Below are 20,295 nucleotides of genomic sequence, written 5' to 3'. Positions count from 1 at the left end.
TTAACGATACAGGTTCAGGATTTCTGTTAGAGATGGCAAGTAGGCTGATCACTGGGAGCCACAAACATACGGGTTTGAAGGACTCACTGCATCACTTCGTTCCAGTAAAGAAGACTGAAAAAGTCCGTCAACGCAGTCTTCTGGCATGATAATACTGAACCCATGATTGAATGTGGCCTTCCACATTTGCTTTGTTTCTTGTGAATCACTTGATTCTATTACAAAAGTGGCGGACCCTGCCACGAATGATGAAAACTACAATACAGACAAGTAATTACACAATTACTTGTGCAACTGCAGCACATTAACAAGTCTGCAATTGAGCATGTACAAAATACATGAGTCACATCTTGATCATACATAAAATTGACGAGCATTTACCTGGAAGCGGCAAAAAAACTTGTGATCTGATATCCAAAGCTTGCGTAGTAGGCGTGCTCCATGATGGCCATAAGCTGAATACAATTGTAACCTGGATGCAGAGGGCAGAAAAAAACAACAACAACATTATTCCATTTAAAAAAAAAAAAGATTATTTTCAATGTCATGTGGTCAGAGTCTTCCTACGAGATTACTGAACTACCTTTACACAACTGATGTAAGCAAGTCAAATACAGAGGATGTTAATGGAGTATTATTCTTGCTAGCTTCTTATTACTCATCATTCCCTCTTAAAATAACACCATGTGTCACACAGGATAACAGCGAGTATTTTTTTTTTTTAATTCTCAGAAATACTGATACCGAAGAGGTTTTCACTGTTCTGATGTTTTTGGTCACATTAATTTGGTACAGCAAGTGCCTGGAAACATTATGACTTAAGAGTATTTGAACCGTGTCAGTCATACCGTATATATGAGCTCCAGGCACTTCCTTTCTGACACAAGCCCTGGTATCTTAAAGACAAGCTGTGGCTACAGGGAAACACCAGCTATCAGAGTCAGGAGGTCATGTACAACATTTCAAAGCGACCTACGAAAACTGCTTCTATGAATAAGAGAACAACATGCTTTTAAACTGCCACTGAGGGCTCCAGAGGGAGGCCCTGTGGTTTTTTTCCCACTGTTGTGTGGAGCAGATTTATTTATTTATATCGCCGCTTCTTTTCAGGCTGGAGAGAGAGAGAGAGAGAGAGAGAGAAAAAAAATGTGGGCTTCTGAAAGAGTGTGACAAAGCACCGGGGTGAGAGGAAGTTTCGCTTTTTTTTTTTTTTTTTAATATATACACTCTCTCCACAGTCAAGAAAATGAAATGGCAGGCAAAGGCAGCCGTCACTAGAGACGCTGGAGTTTAGCCTCCTGGAGAATCCTATTGTGCAGATTCCCTCAGCTGCTGCAGGTAGATTCTTTGACAGCATTTACTCTGGCAGTTTCCTTTCCCACTAAGCAGGATGACACAACCAAGGAAACAGCATTTATCAGATTGCTCCTGGTTTGCTGTGCCAATCATATCTGTGCCTTTTAATAATGTCAGTGCAGCAGGCTGTATCCGAATGCAAAATAATGCCACATCTCATGTGAGCAGAATTGCAAAACACGACAGGGATCCGTTCTATAAAGTCACGATCGAAGCTAGCTCTTTATCATACAGTAAGTTATAATGAAAATTAATCACGCATCAAAGTTAAGGAGTAACATATAATAAGAACATGTAAAACACTGCTCAAGTCAAAGCACAGGATTCGTTTTGAATATGGCTAATCTTAATCACAGCTGCAAGAAGCAACATGGATGCCATCTTGTAATCCTGGACTGCAGACATGCGGGGAAAAACATGATGTATAATTTTTGCATTGTTGAAAATTTGAATCTTACAGAATTTGTCATCAAAATGTTTTTTTTTTTTCAAATAGAAAATATGGTAGTGAGAGAATATGTTTTCATTATTTAGTCTGTGTTGTTTCAGAAGAAACTGCAACCATTACGACAGGTGTCGATTTTCCATCAGACAAAGACACCATAGAAACTAGAAAAAATAAATTTGAATTACAAAAAGTAAAATTAGCGTCAGCTTAAATTGCCATCTATTAAGACATCCATTAGCATAGCGAAAAATACCACAGATAAGAATTGAAAAATTAAATTTAATTAACGATACTCCTGTTTTACTTTTGTTTTTCCTGTCCAAACCATTTTTCAAGCAGAGACATTTGCTTCTTCTTTTTTAAATAAAATAGCGGAACGTTCCAAAATTCGAGTTCAATTTAATTTCATATCTTTGACTGCACGCCCCCTGCCTGCCACACAAAGATTAGAAAAGTATTGTCTTAAATACGAAGGAAAAACTTCACAGGAACACTAACAATTACACTTTCCTGATGAATAGTTGGTTTGCAATCACATAGAACTCAAATATGGAACAATCACTGTTCTGTTTATACACATTCACGTACAACTAAGGCTGTGCGGAAAGCTGAAGTCATTAAATTATGAAACTTTTACCAATCCAAGTTGACTTATGTCACAAAATTGCCTGAATCCTGTGTAATTACACTGAAAAGAGCTGCGTGACCTATGACCAGAGGTTCAACCAATCAATCAGCTCACAGTCGAGTCACACGAAACCTCTGAGGGTTAGACTGAATTAGTCAGAACAAACAAATCAAGAGTGAGTCAGTATGTGGAATGAAATATCATGCCTTACTAGAAAAATACTTGCTGTTAAAAGTTAAAAGTTTGCAGAGTGATGCAAAATGCAGGAGGGCGGCTTTAGTCTGCTATTGGATGTCTGAGTGAAGGTCATGGAAATGGAAACAAGTTGTCAGTTTTGGAGCTCTAACTGCTGTGTGGGGTGTGTGACTTGGTGCTTTTACAAAATACTGCCCAACGGTCAGTGATCCCTTCAGGTCATTCCAGTAAACAGGATGTTGACTTGCTGATGTGGTTTTGTGCACAGGGAGTGTGACAGGTCTGCCACTGAATATACTGCTACTGGAGGAAGAGCAGCACTCAAAGCAGCATGGCATGTATACTGGCTTATGGACCTGTGTTGACAGAGATGGCACGGGACACTGGCTGTTCTAAAACAAAAAAAAATGGCTGTCATACCCTGAAACTATTGCTTTTCCATCCACATTGTTGGCTCTGATTTGGTGTATGGGGAGGTATATACAAACATCACCTTATTGCTGCACTTTCTTTCTGTTCTTGGTTGGAGAAATTAAATATTCTCAAGCTGAGGCAACCAAAACTCCAACTGACACTTGGATGAAGGGGATCACAGCAGAATGATTGCTGTGCAACATTTACAGCAAAGAATAATCCGTAGGTAACGCAGCCTCGTGTCTCTTACCCAGGTCTTTTATACGAGGCAGCACGTTGATGGTGAAGTTGGTGTACGAGGCAATCTTTCCCTCGGGTGAAGCGATGCCCACGTGGGCCTCGTATATCCTCAAGCTCACGGGCTTCTTTGGCCGAGGGTGAATTTGCTGGAGAGGAAAGCAGACTTTGACCGAGTGTCATGACAAGCGGCCGCTTTTCCAAAAAACTACAGTACAAATACAGTACATTTGGTGGGTAATTATGAAGACACAGTGTGGGTTCTCTGGGTCTGCACACCAATGTCTTACCACAGAGGCCGATAATGATTCTGCACATGTTAAATATTAAAAGATCTATGATTCATGCTGTCTGTGTTACACAATGGGAGAGGGATTTGTTTTATATATAGAACCAGTTTCATGGCTACCCACCAGGTCTTGTGAATCCACTTTTTGAAGTACATGATTGAGCCACTTGTAAATAAAGCGAATATACTCCCAGTAAGAGGCCTCCTCTAATTAAAATGGTGCCAAATAGCAAGCGATAAAGAAAGGTGGTCTTTAATAGCCTCTTATTGTTTTGCTTGCGCTCACTTGTGCCATGGATGTCAAGTAGCACCGAGACACATTCAGACCCTCTCAAATCAGCAGCATCAAGCACCCACATTAAGAGTGGCCACAACAAAGGCCAATTTCAAATGTAACTATAAATGTTTCACGCATTGCAAGAAATCAAAGCAGGATGAGAACACAGGAGCAAACCGAACACATGATAACTTAAGTGACACAGCAGGGATTGGTTAATAAAACTTTTTCTTTTTAATCTTGGCTTCAAACTGTGAAAGCTGTGATGAGGTTTTTTGTATTTTTTATTTTTTCCCTAATCATCATCCTAAGCACTTCAGTTTGACCTCCACTTCACCATCACTGTTCAAATTAAATAAGGTGCTCTTGTAATATTGACAACTTAAGAAACAGCAAGTCAGCTTTGACCTCTTTTTGAAAAAAAAATACAACAAGAAATATATATATATTTTTTTTTAAAAATCATCCAAAAAAAAAAAACAACAACAGAAAAAGGTCTTGTTTGTTGAAAATAATAACTTACGACGTAAGGCTGAGGAGGATCCCAGTGAACCCAGTCGTAGATGACAGATTTCTCCTCCCTGGTGACATATTTTGCCCATGGTGAGATCCGGTACAGTCGCTCACCCTGCTTGGTGTGAACTACCACCTGGGAAAATGAGACAAATGAGTGTTATCTTATAGCAAGGGCACTTATACAAAGACACAGAAAGGACACATTCAGAAGACACAACAGGCACTTTACATAAGCTGAGAGGAAGGGGACACGCACATACAACACGATATGAAACACATTATCCATGCTGTAGCTTTGGGAAGCTTGATTAAAAACCTACAGGAACAAGGGAAAAAGGATAAAAGTATACAAACTAAAGCGAAATGGAGAAAACATCCATCCATCCATTTTCTATAGCTGTGGACCCGTGGAGCCTATCCCAGCTGACTACGGGCAAGAGGCGGGGTTCACCCTGGACTGGTCTTCAGTCAATCGCCAGGGTGACACACAAAGACAGACAACCACACACTCACACGGGGACAACCTAGAGTAGCCAATTAACCTAATGAGCATGTTTTTGGGATTGTGGGAGGAAGCCGGAGCACCCGGAGAAAACCCACGCAGACACAGGGAGAACATGCAAACTCCACACAGCAGGGCCCAGAACGGGATTCGAACCTGGAACCCTCTTGCTGTGAGGCGACAGTGCTAACCACTGTGCCACCTTGGAGAGAACATAATTGCAAAAAATAATTAGAAAGAAATAACAGTCCTTTAGTTTAAGAGGCCAGGCCACAAATCATCGGAAGCTTCGCGGTCCTCTGCGACTCCTGCGTGTTTCCGTCCCTGGATGGCTGGGATTTTAAAGTCAGCATTTATTTAAATCTTCGAGCCATGACATGCTTACATCATAAAACTGTGCACTTACTCCCCATCCACTATACAAAAAGGATGGCGCAGATTGTTCAACCAATAAAGCAATATGTCAACATGAAAGCTGCCACTCTTCCAGAAGGAAGATCCCTGCTCTTTAATGTAATACTATTATATAAAACTATTACAGTGGGCTCCAAGACACTGAAGACAATCACTTGGGGGGCAAAAAGCTACAGTATTGACCATATATGTGAATCTAGCTTCAATGGTAATTATGTTGAGTTTTATTTTTTTGAGAAATCCCTCTTTTGGTTTTAACCCAGCTACTAGCTGAACCATCTTGAAAAGAGAGCAATTTAGAAAAATAGGAAATCTAAATCATTATCCTTTCCCTCTCATCTATTATGTTGGCAATTCAGGATTGGAAGGGGGTCAAATAAGTATAGCTTGGAAATCTAACTGACAAGTTACTTTGCCTCCATCAGTCAAATAAAAAAGGAGAAAGCCAGCGTGATAGCTGGAAAAATCCACTAAGAAATCGATTCTGTAGTGTTACCCACAGTATGTGTTCACCCTGTTTTTTCCCCGGTAGAAACAGGCATTAGAACCCAACTAATTCTGGCCGCTGTTGTGAAGTAATGACTGCTCCAATGCCACCTGCCTGCAAGCCGTTGGCCAGACCCCCCTCTGGGGTTTTTTCATTACGGCCAGGCCGCCTGGGGGTTAGCTGCTTGGCTCCCCTTATGACATGCTTCACAGTTTATAGGATTAGGAAAAGATAGTTGGATAAATGGACTGGCATAAAGTCTGACAGAGCGGTGGTCCTTCAGACAAATTGGCCAGCATTAGGCACATTAAAGAAAAATCAGACTGCTGGGCAGGCGGAGGCGGTGCATGAACAGGAATAACAACTAAGAGCCAAGCAATATGCGAGAAGTTAGGTGTGGATGAAAAAGTACGTGTTTGATCGCTCAGATAACACTTTAGTTCACTTCTCTAAAGTCTTGCATACTCTCAACATAAAGAGCTCATTCCAAATACTGTACCCACAAAAGGACACTGCTTGTTTATGGAGACAAATTGGGCCCTGAACAAAGGGGATGGAAGGGCAAGCTGCTCTACACGAGACTGATTGGAGCTAGGCTTGCGCTTCCACGAGGGAGTGCTGTGGAACTAATTCTAAAGTGGAGCTCACAGCAAGACAACCATTCATAGGCAGCGGGGGTGCACAAGGAAAGGCCAGGTGCCAGCGTTTCCATCTGCTTCTTATCGTCCTTAGACTGACCTCCGCTGACAATGGGAGCCGGGCAGCCTGTCCAGGGCGCAGGAGTGTGCCAGCGATGACCCGGTCCCAAGGAGAGTGGTGCCACGATGCCATCCATTCCACGTCTGGCATCTCATTTCAGGATTATTTCTCATCCACGCCGTTTGCTTGAGAGACAATGCATAATGGGAGGCACATCTTTTGCATTTAACCCTGATGAATTATTTACTAGAGCAAAAAAACCAATCATCTACCCCCACAGTGGGCTGTGTTTTGCACAGACAAACGCAACACAATGTCCTGAGGGATACGTGCCGCAAACGGGAGCTGAAATAAAAGCCATCAGTTGGGCTCCTCAGGTGTATCTACCCTCCACTGTGCAGACTGTGTACATACAATAATCTCTCGTCTGCACGCTGTGACTATGGCATGTTGTTGACGGCGACATGCCAGGTTTTCACTTGGTTCATAAGACGGCACACATGACAGGGAGTCTCCTTCGTACATAACAGTGACAAGTCCTCGTACCGCCGAGGCAAGATGACACCTACCGAGGGCGTGAAAATAGGTATGAAGATGTTCTGTAATCTACCTTGAGTTTGGTGTTGTGATCCACAGCTGGAGACTTGTCATGCTTGGGCGGCAGAATCAGTTCCCACTTGCCAAATTCTTTCTTGGTGTAAGGGTGGGAGAATTTGTCCCAGCCATCTATGGGGGGACCACAGAGAGGATTTAAACACATTAAAGTAACGGGTTTACAACACGGAGTAAAATATCAGTTTAGATTTGCTATGTCCTGATCAAAGAAAGCCATGTGATCATAAATCTGTCGTGCCTCTTTGGTGTCCTTTGGAATGAAGCTCTTGTCACCAATTCTTACTTCCAATGTGCAAATTAGCCTGACAGTTTTATTGCACTATGCTGACCACCTGTGCTGTATCATTTAGTAGATGACTGAGATTTGCTTTTATTTGAAGCCTTTGTTATGTGAGCTTCTAATAAATTATTCTGATTACGTTCAATTTTTTTGTTTCTATAAAAACTGTCGACGCAGTTCATACTTGCTGTAGGGGTTTTGTGTGTGTGTGTGTGTGTGTGTGTGTGTGTGTGTGTGTGTGTGTGTGTGTGCGCGCTTTTTTCCCCCTCAGTTTTACCACAAGGAGTCGCTAAAGTCAGAAGTCTTACAAACAAACCACAGGGGCTTTGATTAGTGTTGATCACAAACAAAACAATTAACAGTTGCATCCTTCCTTATTACAACAGTGTGCGGCCACTTTGCCTTGTGCTAACAACGGCTTGAGCTGATAGTCACCACTGTGGCTTTTCTCTCTTCCATTATTCCCCTGTGGTCATAGGACCCCTTTACTTTTCTGAATTCTACACTCCATCTTCACAGAGTTTCCCTCTCTCTCTCTCTCTGTCAAAACCTCTTACGTAATTTTTTCTTGTTGTTTTTGTACTCTGAACTGATCTCCTGTATCCTGCTGTGACTTTTGCAACAGTGAGTGAAGCAGCAGGCTCAGTCATCTAAAAGAAAAACTGATAAAATACCACTTTACTGCTCATTGAATTATATCTCCGAGGGAACACCAGAGAGGCATCACATTCATAACCTGCTGATACCACATTACCAATTGTCATTGACTGACAGGAATATATTAGGACACAAAACATTTGTTACAAAGCAACCACCTTGGCATGTCAATTTAGGATGTTGTTTTTATTCAGTAATCCATATCTGCTTGCTATTCATGAGCAGAAAACATCAGCAGGATAGAAAATGAATCACAGGAGATGCTCCAGAAGTGACCGGGCACAACACCAGCATTTTTCACAGGCAGGCCAAGTCATATTTTTTCAAAATTTATTTATCTCCCTTTGCTTAAACTCCTCTGAAAAAAAATAAAAAAATAACAGTGCATTATGCATCCAACCTGCACCATATTCATGACTAGGGCTGCTGGGCTGTTTCCACATTTACTATGAAATTGAAATCAAATAATATGACTGAGCCGTGTCAAAATGTAATCTCTCACAGAATTGAATGTTGGAATTGAGCTGCTGCCCAAGGTCCTGGGAAGATAATTAAAAAAGGAAAAGGAACAAGAAAAATGTGGAAAGAGGGAATGACAGCAACAGAACTAACTAGCACAAAAAATGTGTATGGACAATAAACAAATTGATAAATCTCCGGTCTGGCACACAGTATCAATTTGAGGCTATTACAGTTAGCTTTCACTTTCCTTTATCATTACCTGCAGGTTGTAAGCTCAGAATGACTGTGGCTCAGAGACGAGTGTTTGTGCTGTGACAAGGCAAATGCTATTTGAGTTATGTGCATCGCTCTGAATTCTTTCACAATCCTTCTCGTTATTCTTGATGACCTCTTATTACATTTTTTGACATTTTTTTTTTGTTTGTTTATGGAAAGTAATATATTACTACTGGCATGTGTAATAAAGCCCAGCACATTAATATACTGTATTAGATAGAGGAAAGAAAAAAGATACTAAAAAGAGAAAGAAATTGATGCTGAGAGCTTGCATTACCTCGCATATCTATTTGATAGATGAAAGCAAGTCTCATTTAATCTTGTTAATGAGGACAAAAATAAATAATATTGCTACATTTTCACAACCCACATTAACTAAAAATAACATTCAAAGGACTATTAACCTAAAATTACTTTCAAAGTTGGGCCTGGAGGGAATGGAGATTTCAGTGCAAACACAGAGGTTGCACTCACTCGACAACTTTGCAGGCAATGATGAAATAACCAGCTACTAAAATATTAACAAACACTCTCACATTCAAAGGAACTCCCCTCTGTATGCACGTTTATCCTGTGTAATCAATATTTTCCACTTTTCCTACTCCCAGGTTGGTTGATCAAAAGAGCTGATACCCTTGTACCGCAGTTCCCTCCACTTTTTCTTAATTTCAGCCCTTTTGTGTTCAAGAGTGCAGAAATGTCAAATTTCTTATTTAATGCACCATGAAGATATGCAACCTTTCTATTTGCACTGAAATCTCTTTTCCCTCTCCGGTCTGACCAGTATGTAACTTCTTATTAAAGCCTCATTTCCTTTTAAGTCATCCGATTTATTTTTGCAAATTGATTGTTATTATATGACTGAAATGAAGCATAACGTCATCTATCTGCTGCCTGCATGCTTCTTTAAAACCACAATGAGGACGCCTGCCATACCAAAAGCAAAAGGGGATTTCCAAACACAAAAGACTCTCCATTTTGTACAAATTAATTGACAGCAAAACACCATGATTATGATGTTAAAGCACCAACTTTCAGGTTTAATTTCAGGGTATTCACATCCATATCTGGTTCAGAATTGTAACACCTTTAAACCCAGATCATGCATGTGTAGATAGTGGATGAGGAGCAATAAAGGTCAGTCAGTGAAAGCTTTGGGAAAACAGCCTGGACATCACACTGCTGACATGTTCAGGAGCTGACACATCTCCTCAGGCTACTTACTGTAGTCACCGGTGAGGAAGAGGGCCTCGGCAGCCGGAGCCCACTCCTTAAAAATCAAGCTGTTGTCAGGCCGACGCTGCACACCGAAGGAGTTGTAGCTGCGTGTAAACTGGTCAAAGCCTCCTTCTGCACCCTCCAGTTGGAAAAGCTGCTTCTGCAGCAACTCGTACCTTCAAACCCCAGGAAACAGACAAAACTGTATGAATTCAAGGGAAAATCTACTACTGGATATACACATGCTACTCGATACATTTTCCGTTCGTGTGTGTGTGTGTGCATGCATGTGTGCGTGTAATGCTTTCTCCAGCCTTCTCTCTGCATGACTGCTGAATGTCACTGTAAAAAAAAAAGCGAGTCCAAGATTTTAGGCTCTGATTCATCATTCAGCCTTCCTTCCCTTCTTCATTGTACTTGTAAGTAACAAGTTGTTGACAAGTACAAACACAACATATCATCAGATTAAAATTACCGGGGCAGAATATATTAATTGTACCCTGTCAGTGTTATCACTTATCACCCATTAATAGCTATCCATAACAATACAATCACTGATGAAAACAATTTGGATGAATGCCAATCCAGCAGAAACACATGTCCTTAAACACATATGAGTAAGGAAAAACTCCCCCCAAAACCCATTTTAACAGGGAAAAAAAACATGGAAGAAGCCTCAGGATGGAGTCACAGAGGATGGATCCCTCAGCCAGGGAAGACAGACATGCAACAGATGTTGAATGCACGCAAAAGATCATCAAAATTACAAAATATATAGATTACAATGACAAAATTTCTGTAGCTTACCAATGAAGAATGTGAATTCAGTGTTGTACTTAATGATTTCTGTGTGCAGCTGTCTTAGATGTAACAGGCTTCCTGGTTTTTTTGAGCAACTCTGAAATTTAGAGTGCGTTCTAAACTAACTGAACTGAGCTATAACACAAACATTAATAAACTCCAACATTAACGTTTCATCCATTTCCAGAGAATGAGACAAATTAAACTGTTTAAATGTGTGTGTACTGAAAATGTTCCTTTGTTCTCACACAGTTTCGGCTTCTCTAAAATACATGCACATGCAGTGCAGCAGTGCACAGTGCCGCATCTTAATGTTTCCATGCTAACGTTATCTTTGAGGTCCTACCTCAGGATGCAATCACGAATCATTCCCTCAAAAATGTGTGACTACAGGCATATCCGGAGAGATAAACCTCTGTCTGTTACCTTCAACTGGGAAGGATAGACTAACTACTTTGCAATTTATCTCACTTAAGTTCCTGCAGCCAGCTGGTGTCCATATCAGATTCCCCCTGGTACAGAAAGCCTCTTTCAGCCAGCTGAGTTAAGTGCACTCTCCCCTATAGCCCTGAAGCCAAGCTCAGACTGGCCTGTGAATGCCCTGGGGCTAGTCATGATGGGCTGAAGTAACAGCGCGATTTCTCAGCAGCTGCTCCCTGTGTTGAGCATAGTGGATACAGACAGTCCGTGCCAATTCTAAACCTTTAAAGTCCGACCAATGCTGCCACATGCCTCCTTTTCCACTTTGTCACCATTTCAAGAATATGCTGAAAGGAAGGACAAAGTGAGAATTCACATAAGGGCAGAGCTCCACTGCCACAGTATTAATAGGCATGAAAGTCATGCCTATGATTATAACAAATGAGTTCCAGAAGGTTGGACCAGTGGGAATAGGGAGCCAAAATCCCGTATTGATGCAGTATTCACCGCACATCCCTTGTGTCTGTTTCCACTTGAGATTGCAGCAAGGAGGCGAGATCAGACCACACATCACAAATGAATTGTGCCACAATTCATTTCAGGAAGTCATTAACCAAGTTGAAGCTATAGGCAAAATCAAAACTTTGATTTATTTTCCTATTATTTATAATCAGACCGAAAGTGTCTGAGAGCACCCTCACTGTCCTCTGTGCCCTTATCTGCAAATTTTGTTTTGATGAAGTTGTCAGTCATCCTCTCCTTCATCCTGGCACTGGTGTCACACAGCTATACCTTACTCGCAGTTTTTGCCTACAGTTACGCATTCTGCGGTTTACTACTGTATTTAATATTGAGCATGAAACCACATCCTGTATCCATAGGAAACATGCCGTAAAACTCTCTCACATCAAGCTGCAAAGAGCAGAGCCTCCGAGTGTGACGATTCCCTCACATATGGCAAGCTTTTCCCCCTCCAACACTCGCTCTGAATTCCTAATAATAGACAAAATAGCAGAACTGGAGCTCAATTCATAACCATTGTCCCTGTGTCTGTAGTTAAAGCCATCATGTTTCTTAGTAGGTTTTGGAAGCTATGAATGAAATTTTACAAGCATTTCACACACACTTAAAACACAATCTTTTACAGCAGAAAATAATTGATCTAAGTTTGACAATGATGTGCTGTCTTTCATTGAAGGCCATCTATTTTGGCTATGGCTTGAAGCCAAAATGTGATGGATTTTCATTTGACTCCACCATCCTTAACATTATTCAGTTGTCATAAGTATTTATTTGGTGTGCATCACTGTCATCTCCTGTGTTGTTTCATAAGCTACTTGAGTCCAAATTTTTAAAATTCAACACGCTGGGATTCTAAGATTAAAATTAGATTATATTTTGTGGCAAGTCTGTCAGTAAGCTATGAGAGAGTTGAATTTAATGTAAAAATCAATGGTTCATGACACCATATTGCATTCAGATGGTCTTAAATTTATTTCATGATCACTACTTAAACATAGAAAGGACTCATGTAAGGGTTTCACCAGTGTGGGAAAGGTTATGTATGGAAGGTGTTGGATACATGTTAAATGTGGCATTAATCAAAGGTGCAAAAAGACCCCTTGGAAGTAGCAGAAACAAGCTTAAAAAAAAAAAAACCAAACACCCTGATATGTTGGCAGACAATGAGGTTATGGGCCCTGAAGTCAAAAGGTCAAAACTGAGCAAAGTACATTAAAAGACCAGTTGTAAGCCAAAAACAGACCTGAAATTTCATGAAAGAAGAAACTGATTACACTCATTGGAACAAAACACTAAGAAACACTGCTGCTCATTGTCAGGTAGTGCACAACGAGACACGTCACTAATCCCTGTAGCCAGAAATTACAAAAGAATTGTGTCCTGTCCCCTATTCGGTCGTAATGGAGCAGCAGGAGATTATAGATGTGAGTCGCAGATTAGAGTCCTGGCCCTCTTATCTTTGGTTTTGGGCAACTGTTCCTTTTGTACAAAGATGCCAGAGAAAATATCATACGTCCCAACTGAGATATTACCCTTACAGGTGTTATTTCACACAGCAACACTGTAAGTGACAAACATCAACCACCCATCCAATCAATAAATCAGTTCAATGACAGACTACTTTTTCTTCTCAAACTATCAAGTCAACCCAAGGGTCCTTGGAACTTTTGTTCTGCAGTTTTTAGTATCTTCAAATTGAATTTGTAAATGGAATTTTTGCATTCCTTCCAAAGTCAGAGGCTGAGGCTAACAAGACCCTGACAGTGGGACCTGTGGTAAAAGAGATGACCGAGGCCAAGAAGGCACAAGAGAAAGCTGGCCAGTTGATGAATGCTCTGCTAAAAAACAAAGCTAGAGTTCAAGAAATGCAGGAAGGTGGGTCAGTAATGACCTCGTCAAAGATCTCTGAAGGTGCTCATGATAACAGAGAAACTGGGGGTCGCTCTCCAGAGGAGGTCAGAGAAACCCTGCAGGAGACACAACTGGAGTGGACAAAGTAGCAGAGCAGCATGACATCCATACTGGAGATAGAAATGTTGGCTAGCCAAGCTCTTCCCATGTCTGGACCCAGCAACTGAAGACCAGTAGTACTCTTTTACCCACAAGGAGGATCTCTCTTTGAGTTTTCTTCCAGAGGCTTTGTCTCATTTCATTTATGCATTAAGGTTTTTTTGGGCGAGGTTATTACATCTAGTAGCACTGACAATCAAAACTTACATTTTTCATCCACTGTAGGACTTTATGTATCAACAAACTTTTCCTGAGGTGAACACAAGTTCACTGAAAATAGTTTGATCAATTTCAGGCAATCCATTTAGCTGCCAATCTGACTTTATCCAGAAAGTTTCCTTCCTTTTCTACTACGCTGGCTGAATCTCCATCAAATGTTAAAACTACCTTGGGGCTAGCGCTATTCTATACTATCAACAGAAGTCTTTGATATAATAATTTGGATTACTTCCTCCAACCATTTGGCTGTGATGTGCAAATAACTTGGTGGACAAGAGAGACAAGTCGGATGTGAATCAGTACTTTCAAGATCACAGTTAATATTGCAGACTAAATACATCACACCTACATGCAAATTCTTTCATTGCTCACCTCAGACATAGAGTAAAATCAGTTTTTGAAAATGTTATTGTAGAGCGACCCAATCAGTCAAACTGAAGGACTTGAACAAGCAAATGACTGAAAGAAATCAAGTCAGTTAAAAGAATTGTTCTGACACAATGCTTTGCATTTGACAGATAAAGCAGCACTCATTTGTTTTGGCAAGACTCTGAGTTTTTAAGTGGTTGTCAGACAGTCAGAGATGGAAAAAAGTCTGAGCTGGAAACTTTTAAACACAGATATGAGATACAGTAAAACCATGAGAACGGTCTGAATGATGCTCAGATGTTTGGTTTTTATTATGATTTCATATCTCACTTAAGTTACAGTCACAGTTTCAAATATTTTAGTTATGATTAGAATCTACTTTTTAACATTCTCTCCACATGGCAGCTGAACTCTGTAACCTGTTCATACACTCGCTGTTAGACAATCGGGCATCTAAATTTAGAGTGAGTGTTCAGGTCTGTTGCTTTGTGTATGACTGATGGTGACAGCTGAAGCACAGAGGTGTCAGGACAGTCTACAACAGCTGGGAGAGACACAAGTTGGAAAAAGCTTTTCTCTTCCTGATCTCCACTCACCTAAAGGGCTTCCATACTGCCCAGGGGCAAGGTGACTTTCAAATAATGTCATTAATGTACTTCTTTGACTAAGTGAATTAATGAGGCTAAAGAGGGCCTTGAACATTTGCAGAGCGGTTGATTGATGAAAGCTAAAACTCCCTGTGAACTTCATACCTTCGTTGACCCTCAAGCAAGGTGACAGGCAAATAAAGGCTGCCGAAGCCACATTTAAAGAAGGCAAATAAAACATTCACTCATTATAATGTGCAACACAGAGGTTCAGAAATGCAATAGTCACTCTAACCATTGCTGCTACCTAATGTAATAGGTATATGTAATATGCATTTCAGCTCACAACTTCAGTAAGAGCACATGCATCAGAAGTCATCACTTCAAAGTCCACAATCAGTTTTCCTTTACATATATTGCATCACCATCAAGCTTAAGACTCAGACTTATTGCTGCATTTTCCCTTTGAAATGAGTTGTGATGACATACTCAAATCGTTGCAAAAACTGTTTGCCGTAATAAGCAGCAGTCCCTGTGCTCCCCACTTTCATTTGGTCCAATTTAGGAGATTCATGGTGCCACGTGCTGCAAAATCCTAGCAGCACTTCCTGCAGACGTTGCGCAACAGGAAGGGTAAATAATGAAGCATGTCAACAGAGCACTGCTCACTGGGGCTATAACCCGCGTGCAGCATCAGTGCTTATTTTCATAATAAATCTGAAAGCAGTGTCCTGGTGATGTGAAGTAAGAGATGCCTGCAACCACGGAATAACTAATTAGAATGGGAGGCTTGCAAAATCTGCCGGAATCAGTTTAACTGCCTGTGCGTAATGGCTGTATACGGTGTGAACCAAAGTTCAACGAACCTGAGATGTGGGCAGCCTTGAGCCATGACATGGTGGTGAAATCTAAAGAATCAGTCAGTGTGGTCATAGGTCTCTTTCTGATAAGCCATCTGAATTCTTAGCACTGTGCAGCTCAGCGAGCCCTCAGCAGACTCTGCATGACACCACAGCTTGAGAAAGCTCTTGATTTCTACGCCTGTGTTCATGATATGGTGTTTGGACTGTGGGCTTTAGAACACCAGGGGCTTATCAAGAGTGAACCTTCACACAGCAGTGATCTCATATGTAAAATAATTTATGTGCACCTTTCATCAGCGAGACAGGTGTTTGAGACTCGTGCGGGCTTGGTGAAGCCTAACAATCCCAAGCTGTGTGTGAGATGGAACTGACACGCTCGCATCTCTGCGAGGATCGAGCCCTTCACATGTTTCGGCTACAAAGCAGGTGGTCCCTTACCTGCCATATTAGAGACAAGATCTGACACGGTAATGAAAATGGATTAAACTATATGGTCCCTAAGCAGAGTTTTAAGGCCTAGTTTTGGGGGCAACTCAACAGTGAACAGAGACTGTGATGAGCTGTGGATCATTATCACTGTCTGATTACTAAAAAAAATAAATAAATAAAAAAAACCTAATTTCTTTTAAAAAGCGATCCAGAATGTATGGCTAATTTGACATGTGATGAATTGAGCCAAAGAATTACATTGCCATTTTGAGAGTCAGATTCCCTCCCATAGAGAAATGCCTCTACAGGATCCTTTCAGAGGAAAATTAAGTTTTAAGAACTTAGCAGTACATTTTTTCTAACCAACATCAACATTTTTGTTGCTACAGTCACTGTGTGATTATTTTTTTTTAAATGCACTTAGTGCAGTCTGTTTAGCAGGTTAATACCATAACTCACAGCAATTAAAAAGACACAATAAGCAAAAACAAATAAGCACCAAGTGAAGTTGAATGAAAACAAAAACATCAGAGTATACGGTCTATTGACTTTCAGAGAACATCTGTTTACTTTTGGAGATCAGTGTAGACACAAGGTCAATGAATTTAACCAGTGAAGGACTGGTTGTACTATGGTCTCTGTAAGGTACTGAGCACATTTCCATCTGAAACACAGGTTTATTTCAGTGTTTACAATAAGCTCATCATCTATAAATGCCTGTAAATATTCAAAATATTATTTTGGCATCCTTTGGGTGACAGAGAAAAAACAGGCCTAAGGGTCTCTAAAGAGACTAATTAGTAAAACTGTTACTTACAAATTTCACATTCAGGGCATTAAATTTGTTTTCTATTAAACTGTTTTGTATGTTTTGTCTCTCCCAGGTGAGTACGTTTAAACATGACCCTGGCATGAGAATATCTCTACGCAGTACCCTCAAAATGAGGACAGTTTGACAAAAAATATAAAGGAAAATGTATAAATCCATCCATAAGGAGGATTGTGGTTCATTTAGACCCTGCTTGACTCTCGCTTGCATTAATATAAATCTAAAAGCTAACGGTGGAGACATCTTCTCACGAGCGAGGCTGGTATATCATTTATCTCAACTTTGCGCTTTGGTTTGTGTAGTATGACTCAATTAAGAGGAGACATCAAGCAAACATGTTCTGGTCTGACCATAAAATCTCCCAGAATCTAATTTTATAGTTTACTGATACCATCAACTATCATACTTTGGCAACTGTAGGGAAAAAAATGCAATTGGAATTTGTGGGGGACATAATCCTGGATCCTGGATTAATATATTAGCCAACACACGTGCACACACACATACACACAACACAAACATGCAAAGTCAGCTCCTTGAGACTTTCACCCCAATAATTAATGCAGCATATGAAAAGCCTGTAGCATAAAGTGAAGTCATGTCTGAGATGTTGTGCTATTTGCACTGCAGTCTCTCACACCACTCAGAAGCATGGAGGCATCCACTCTGGATCTGAAACCACTTTTCAGACATATTTTTAGCATAACTGATGCCTCGATGACAACGACACAATAAAAAGGAAAAGCTCATTACAAGGCCCGCTGAAAGCAAAAGCTGTTGTGATGCAGGACCACCACAGTGATGCACCGACTCCAGCTGCCTGACGAACAACCGACAGCAACACATCACCACGCAACGTGGACGTCACCTGACAGGGAAACGCACGCCTGCCGCTGAGCTGTCCAACGGTGGAAGCTCAGAGACGACTTGCTTGCTTCCTTCCCCACCTTGTCGCATAACATAAAAGACTTCCTGATAGCAGTTCATTAATTTTGCATGAGATGGATATCTTCTAAAACGCCTGTAATTCGGCAGGTTGGGAACGGGATGAGGGGGGGCGGACAGAAAGCGATATCTACTCTCCTCATTCAACATGTCAAGCCCGAACACAAGGTGACTCTGGTGTGTTGCAAGCATCGCTTTTTAGCTGTTACTTGTACATTTTTATTTGCAGACGCGGACGCCAGTGGAAACCTGGCGTCTGCTCGCTTCACCGGGGACTGATTTGGGCGACACACAGTGCACAAAAGCGCAGTTTACGTCGTGTTTTTACCTCCTCCTGAAGTCCTTCTCGTACGTTTTTAGATAGGGATCCATTTGGAGAAGGCAGCTGAACTCAGGAACTGTAACATTATCCTCCGAGTCTGCCATGGTCCCTCCAGACGAAAGCAATCGAGCGCCGACTGCCGCACTGACAGCAGTGTCACGAAACAGACAGGACATGCACTGTGTGTGGGCTTTTATTGTCCGGAGACAACAAATAGTCAGGTGGTGCTTCTGCAAAGTCCGCCCTGTTACAACGTGCTGTGTTCCCACAGATAAGAGAGCCGAGCCATGCGGCGGTGAGACAGCGTAACTTTAAGATGACAGCAGAGGAAGCGTCATAGGAAGATGACTCAGATTTGTATGCAGATGCGCTGCTTTGTAGGCGTTGGGTCCATTTGTCTTCTGTGTGAAGAATTTCCACCCGATTAAAAAAAAAAAAAAACACGAAATCACAGGTAATATGTTTGGTACTTAATACTGGTCTAGAATGTCTCACTGTCTATCACTGTCACTGTCTTAAAAGATGATTCATATTGATTATGGAGATCCAATTGTGTTTATTTTAGCAGCACTGTCAGGTCAGTTTATCATAATGTGTCAACAACTATTGACCACTTTGCTTTAGTCCAGGCCTTCATTGGTTTTGGCCTGTGACACAGTGTCTCGGGAATTCTTGGCTGAAAGTCTTGGAAATATCCTGGGCTATAAATATTCACCACCCCTAGATAACAGATGCAGACCCTTGATCAGGTTGCAATTTCCACATTAACAATAGACTAAAGTGATTTATTTATGTATTTACTGCTTATTTTGTGAAACTGGCTGACCACATTCGTCAGCCTCTTTATTTTTGTGAATCTTTCACAGTCCAGTCAAAATGTCAGCCTCACACACACGACTTCACACAATCCATTTAGCAGATTGCACTTAAATTTACTGCCACTTCTTGCTCCTGTGGGGATAAACCCTTTTGATTTGAATGACCCTGTCGGCTGTTCATCTTGTGCTTCCCTAACGACATGTTAAGTCCATCCACTGTTAAGGCTCCACAAATAACAAATCCTCAGTTTGTTCTTTGTTTCTTTGTTCTGTCCAGTGTTTAGTTGTTGTTTTTTTCTTCATAATATGAGCTGTGATAATCTGCGCAGCCTCTCGGGGCCTCTCTGGGGCTTTAGACCTTTAGTCTTGTTGTGCTGAGATGCTGTAATGAGTTGCTGTCATTATATTTGTGGAAATAATTTATCAGCAATAATTTATTCAGTGTCATTTGAAAATTACACATTGCGTTGTACTAAACTAACCTTGGAGTATTTTTTTTTTTTTAGGATGCTTGAACATAAATAAATGCATATGCTGTGTGATGGCATTTCTTGCGATGCCTCTGCACAACTGTGAAACTGAAATGTAATCAGAATAAAGTTCATCTTACCATCTGCATTTGCTTATTTAAGATACTGAATACCTTTTCATCTCCAGTCAGGACACACTGCAGTGATTTAAACATACTTTGGTAAAGTATGCGTGCAGAGACAGACGTCATGAAGCAATATCTCATTGATCTGGGCAAAGTTTAGTTTAGACAAAGTTTATTTAGCGTCAAGGCTCACTCTAGCACTGAAGCAAATCCCCAGACTCACATATTCATCCTCCTCTTCACCTGCACTTCCTTCTTTCCCTTTAATCTGCATGACTTTCTCAGATTTAGTGCTCACTCTGTTTTGATCTCATTGTCTGTGGCCTAAATAAATTTACAACAAACTTTGCAGAAGTGGCAGAACTAACCTAATGGACTCAAGAAGGATAACCTTGCTGTTATTCAGATTAACTCCCTCTCAGGAAAGGCTGATAAATATGCATACCGCCTGAAGAAATAGTGCGGCTCTTGAAAGTGTTGTCCTTGTCACAAAATAAAACAGTTCCAGCTAAAGGTCACAAAGCGAGTGTCATTCTAAAGAGCCATCTGTTGGTAATAGATGAAACAAGTGCGTTACTGTCCACCTCAGAAGGTTA

The 20,295-nt window shown here is 41.0% G+C and overlaps 1 protein-coding gene across 2 annotated transcripts in view; it reads right to left on the bottom strand.

Moving 5' to 3' along the window:
- The window catches only part of gbe1b (glucan (1,4-alpha-), branching enzyme 1b), a 76,278-nt gene extending 57,803 nt beyond the window's left edge, over nucleotides 1–18,475 (bottom strand). Inside the window, exons 1-6 of one of the 2 annotated variants that reach the window (XM_046389671.1) lie at nucleotides 18,293–18,475; nucleotides 9,977–10,146; nucleotides 7,073–7,188; nucleotides 4,368–4,493; nucleotides 3,292–3,427; nucleotides 382–472 (exon numbers count right to left, since the gene is read on the bottom strand). In XM_046389671.1, the coding sequence (XP_046245627.1) occupies nucleotides 382–472; nucleotides 3,292–3,427; nucleotides 4,368–4,493; nucleotides 7,073–7,188; nucleotides 9,977–10,146; nucleotides 18,293–18,462 (809 nt within the window). In that variant the 5' untranslated portion in view covers nucleotides 18,463–18,475. The remainder of the gene's footprint in view (nucleotides 1–381; nucleotides 473–3,291; nucleotides 3,428–4,367; nucleotides 4,494–7,072; nucleotides 7,189–9,976; nucleotides 10,147–18,292) is intronic. The other variant, XM_046389670.1, reaches the window with a different exon arrangement.
- Nucleotides 18,476–20,295: the final 1,820 nt, after the last annotated feature.

The sequence above is a fragment of the Scatophagus argus genome, chromosome 5 (assembly GCF_020382885.2).
Source record: "Scatophagus argus isolate fScaArg1 chromosome 5, fScaArg1.pri, whole genome shotgun sequence".
Taxonomy (NCBI): Eukaryota; Metazoa; Chordata; class Actinopteri; family Scatophagidae; genus Scatophagus; species Scatophagus argus.
The sequence above is the reverse complement of the archived record's forward strand: the minus strand, read 5'-3'. Positions and strand labels throughout refer to the sequence as shown.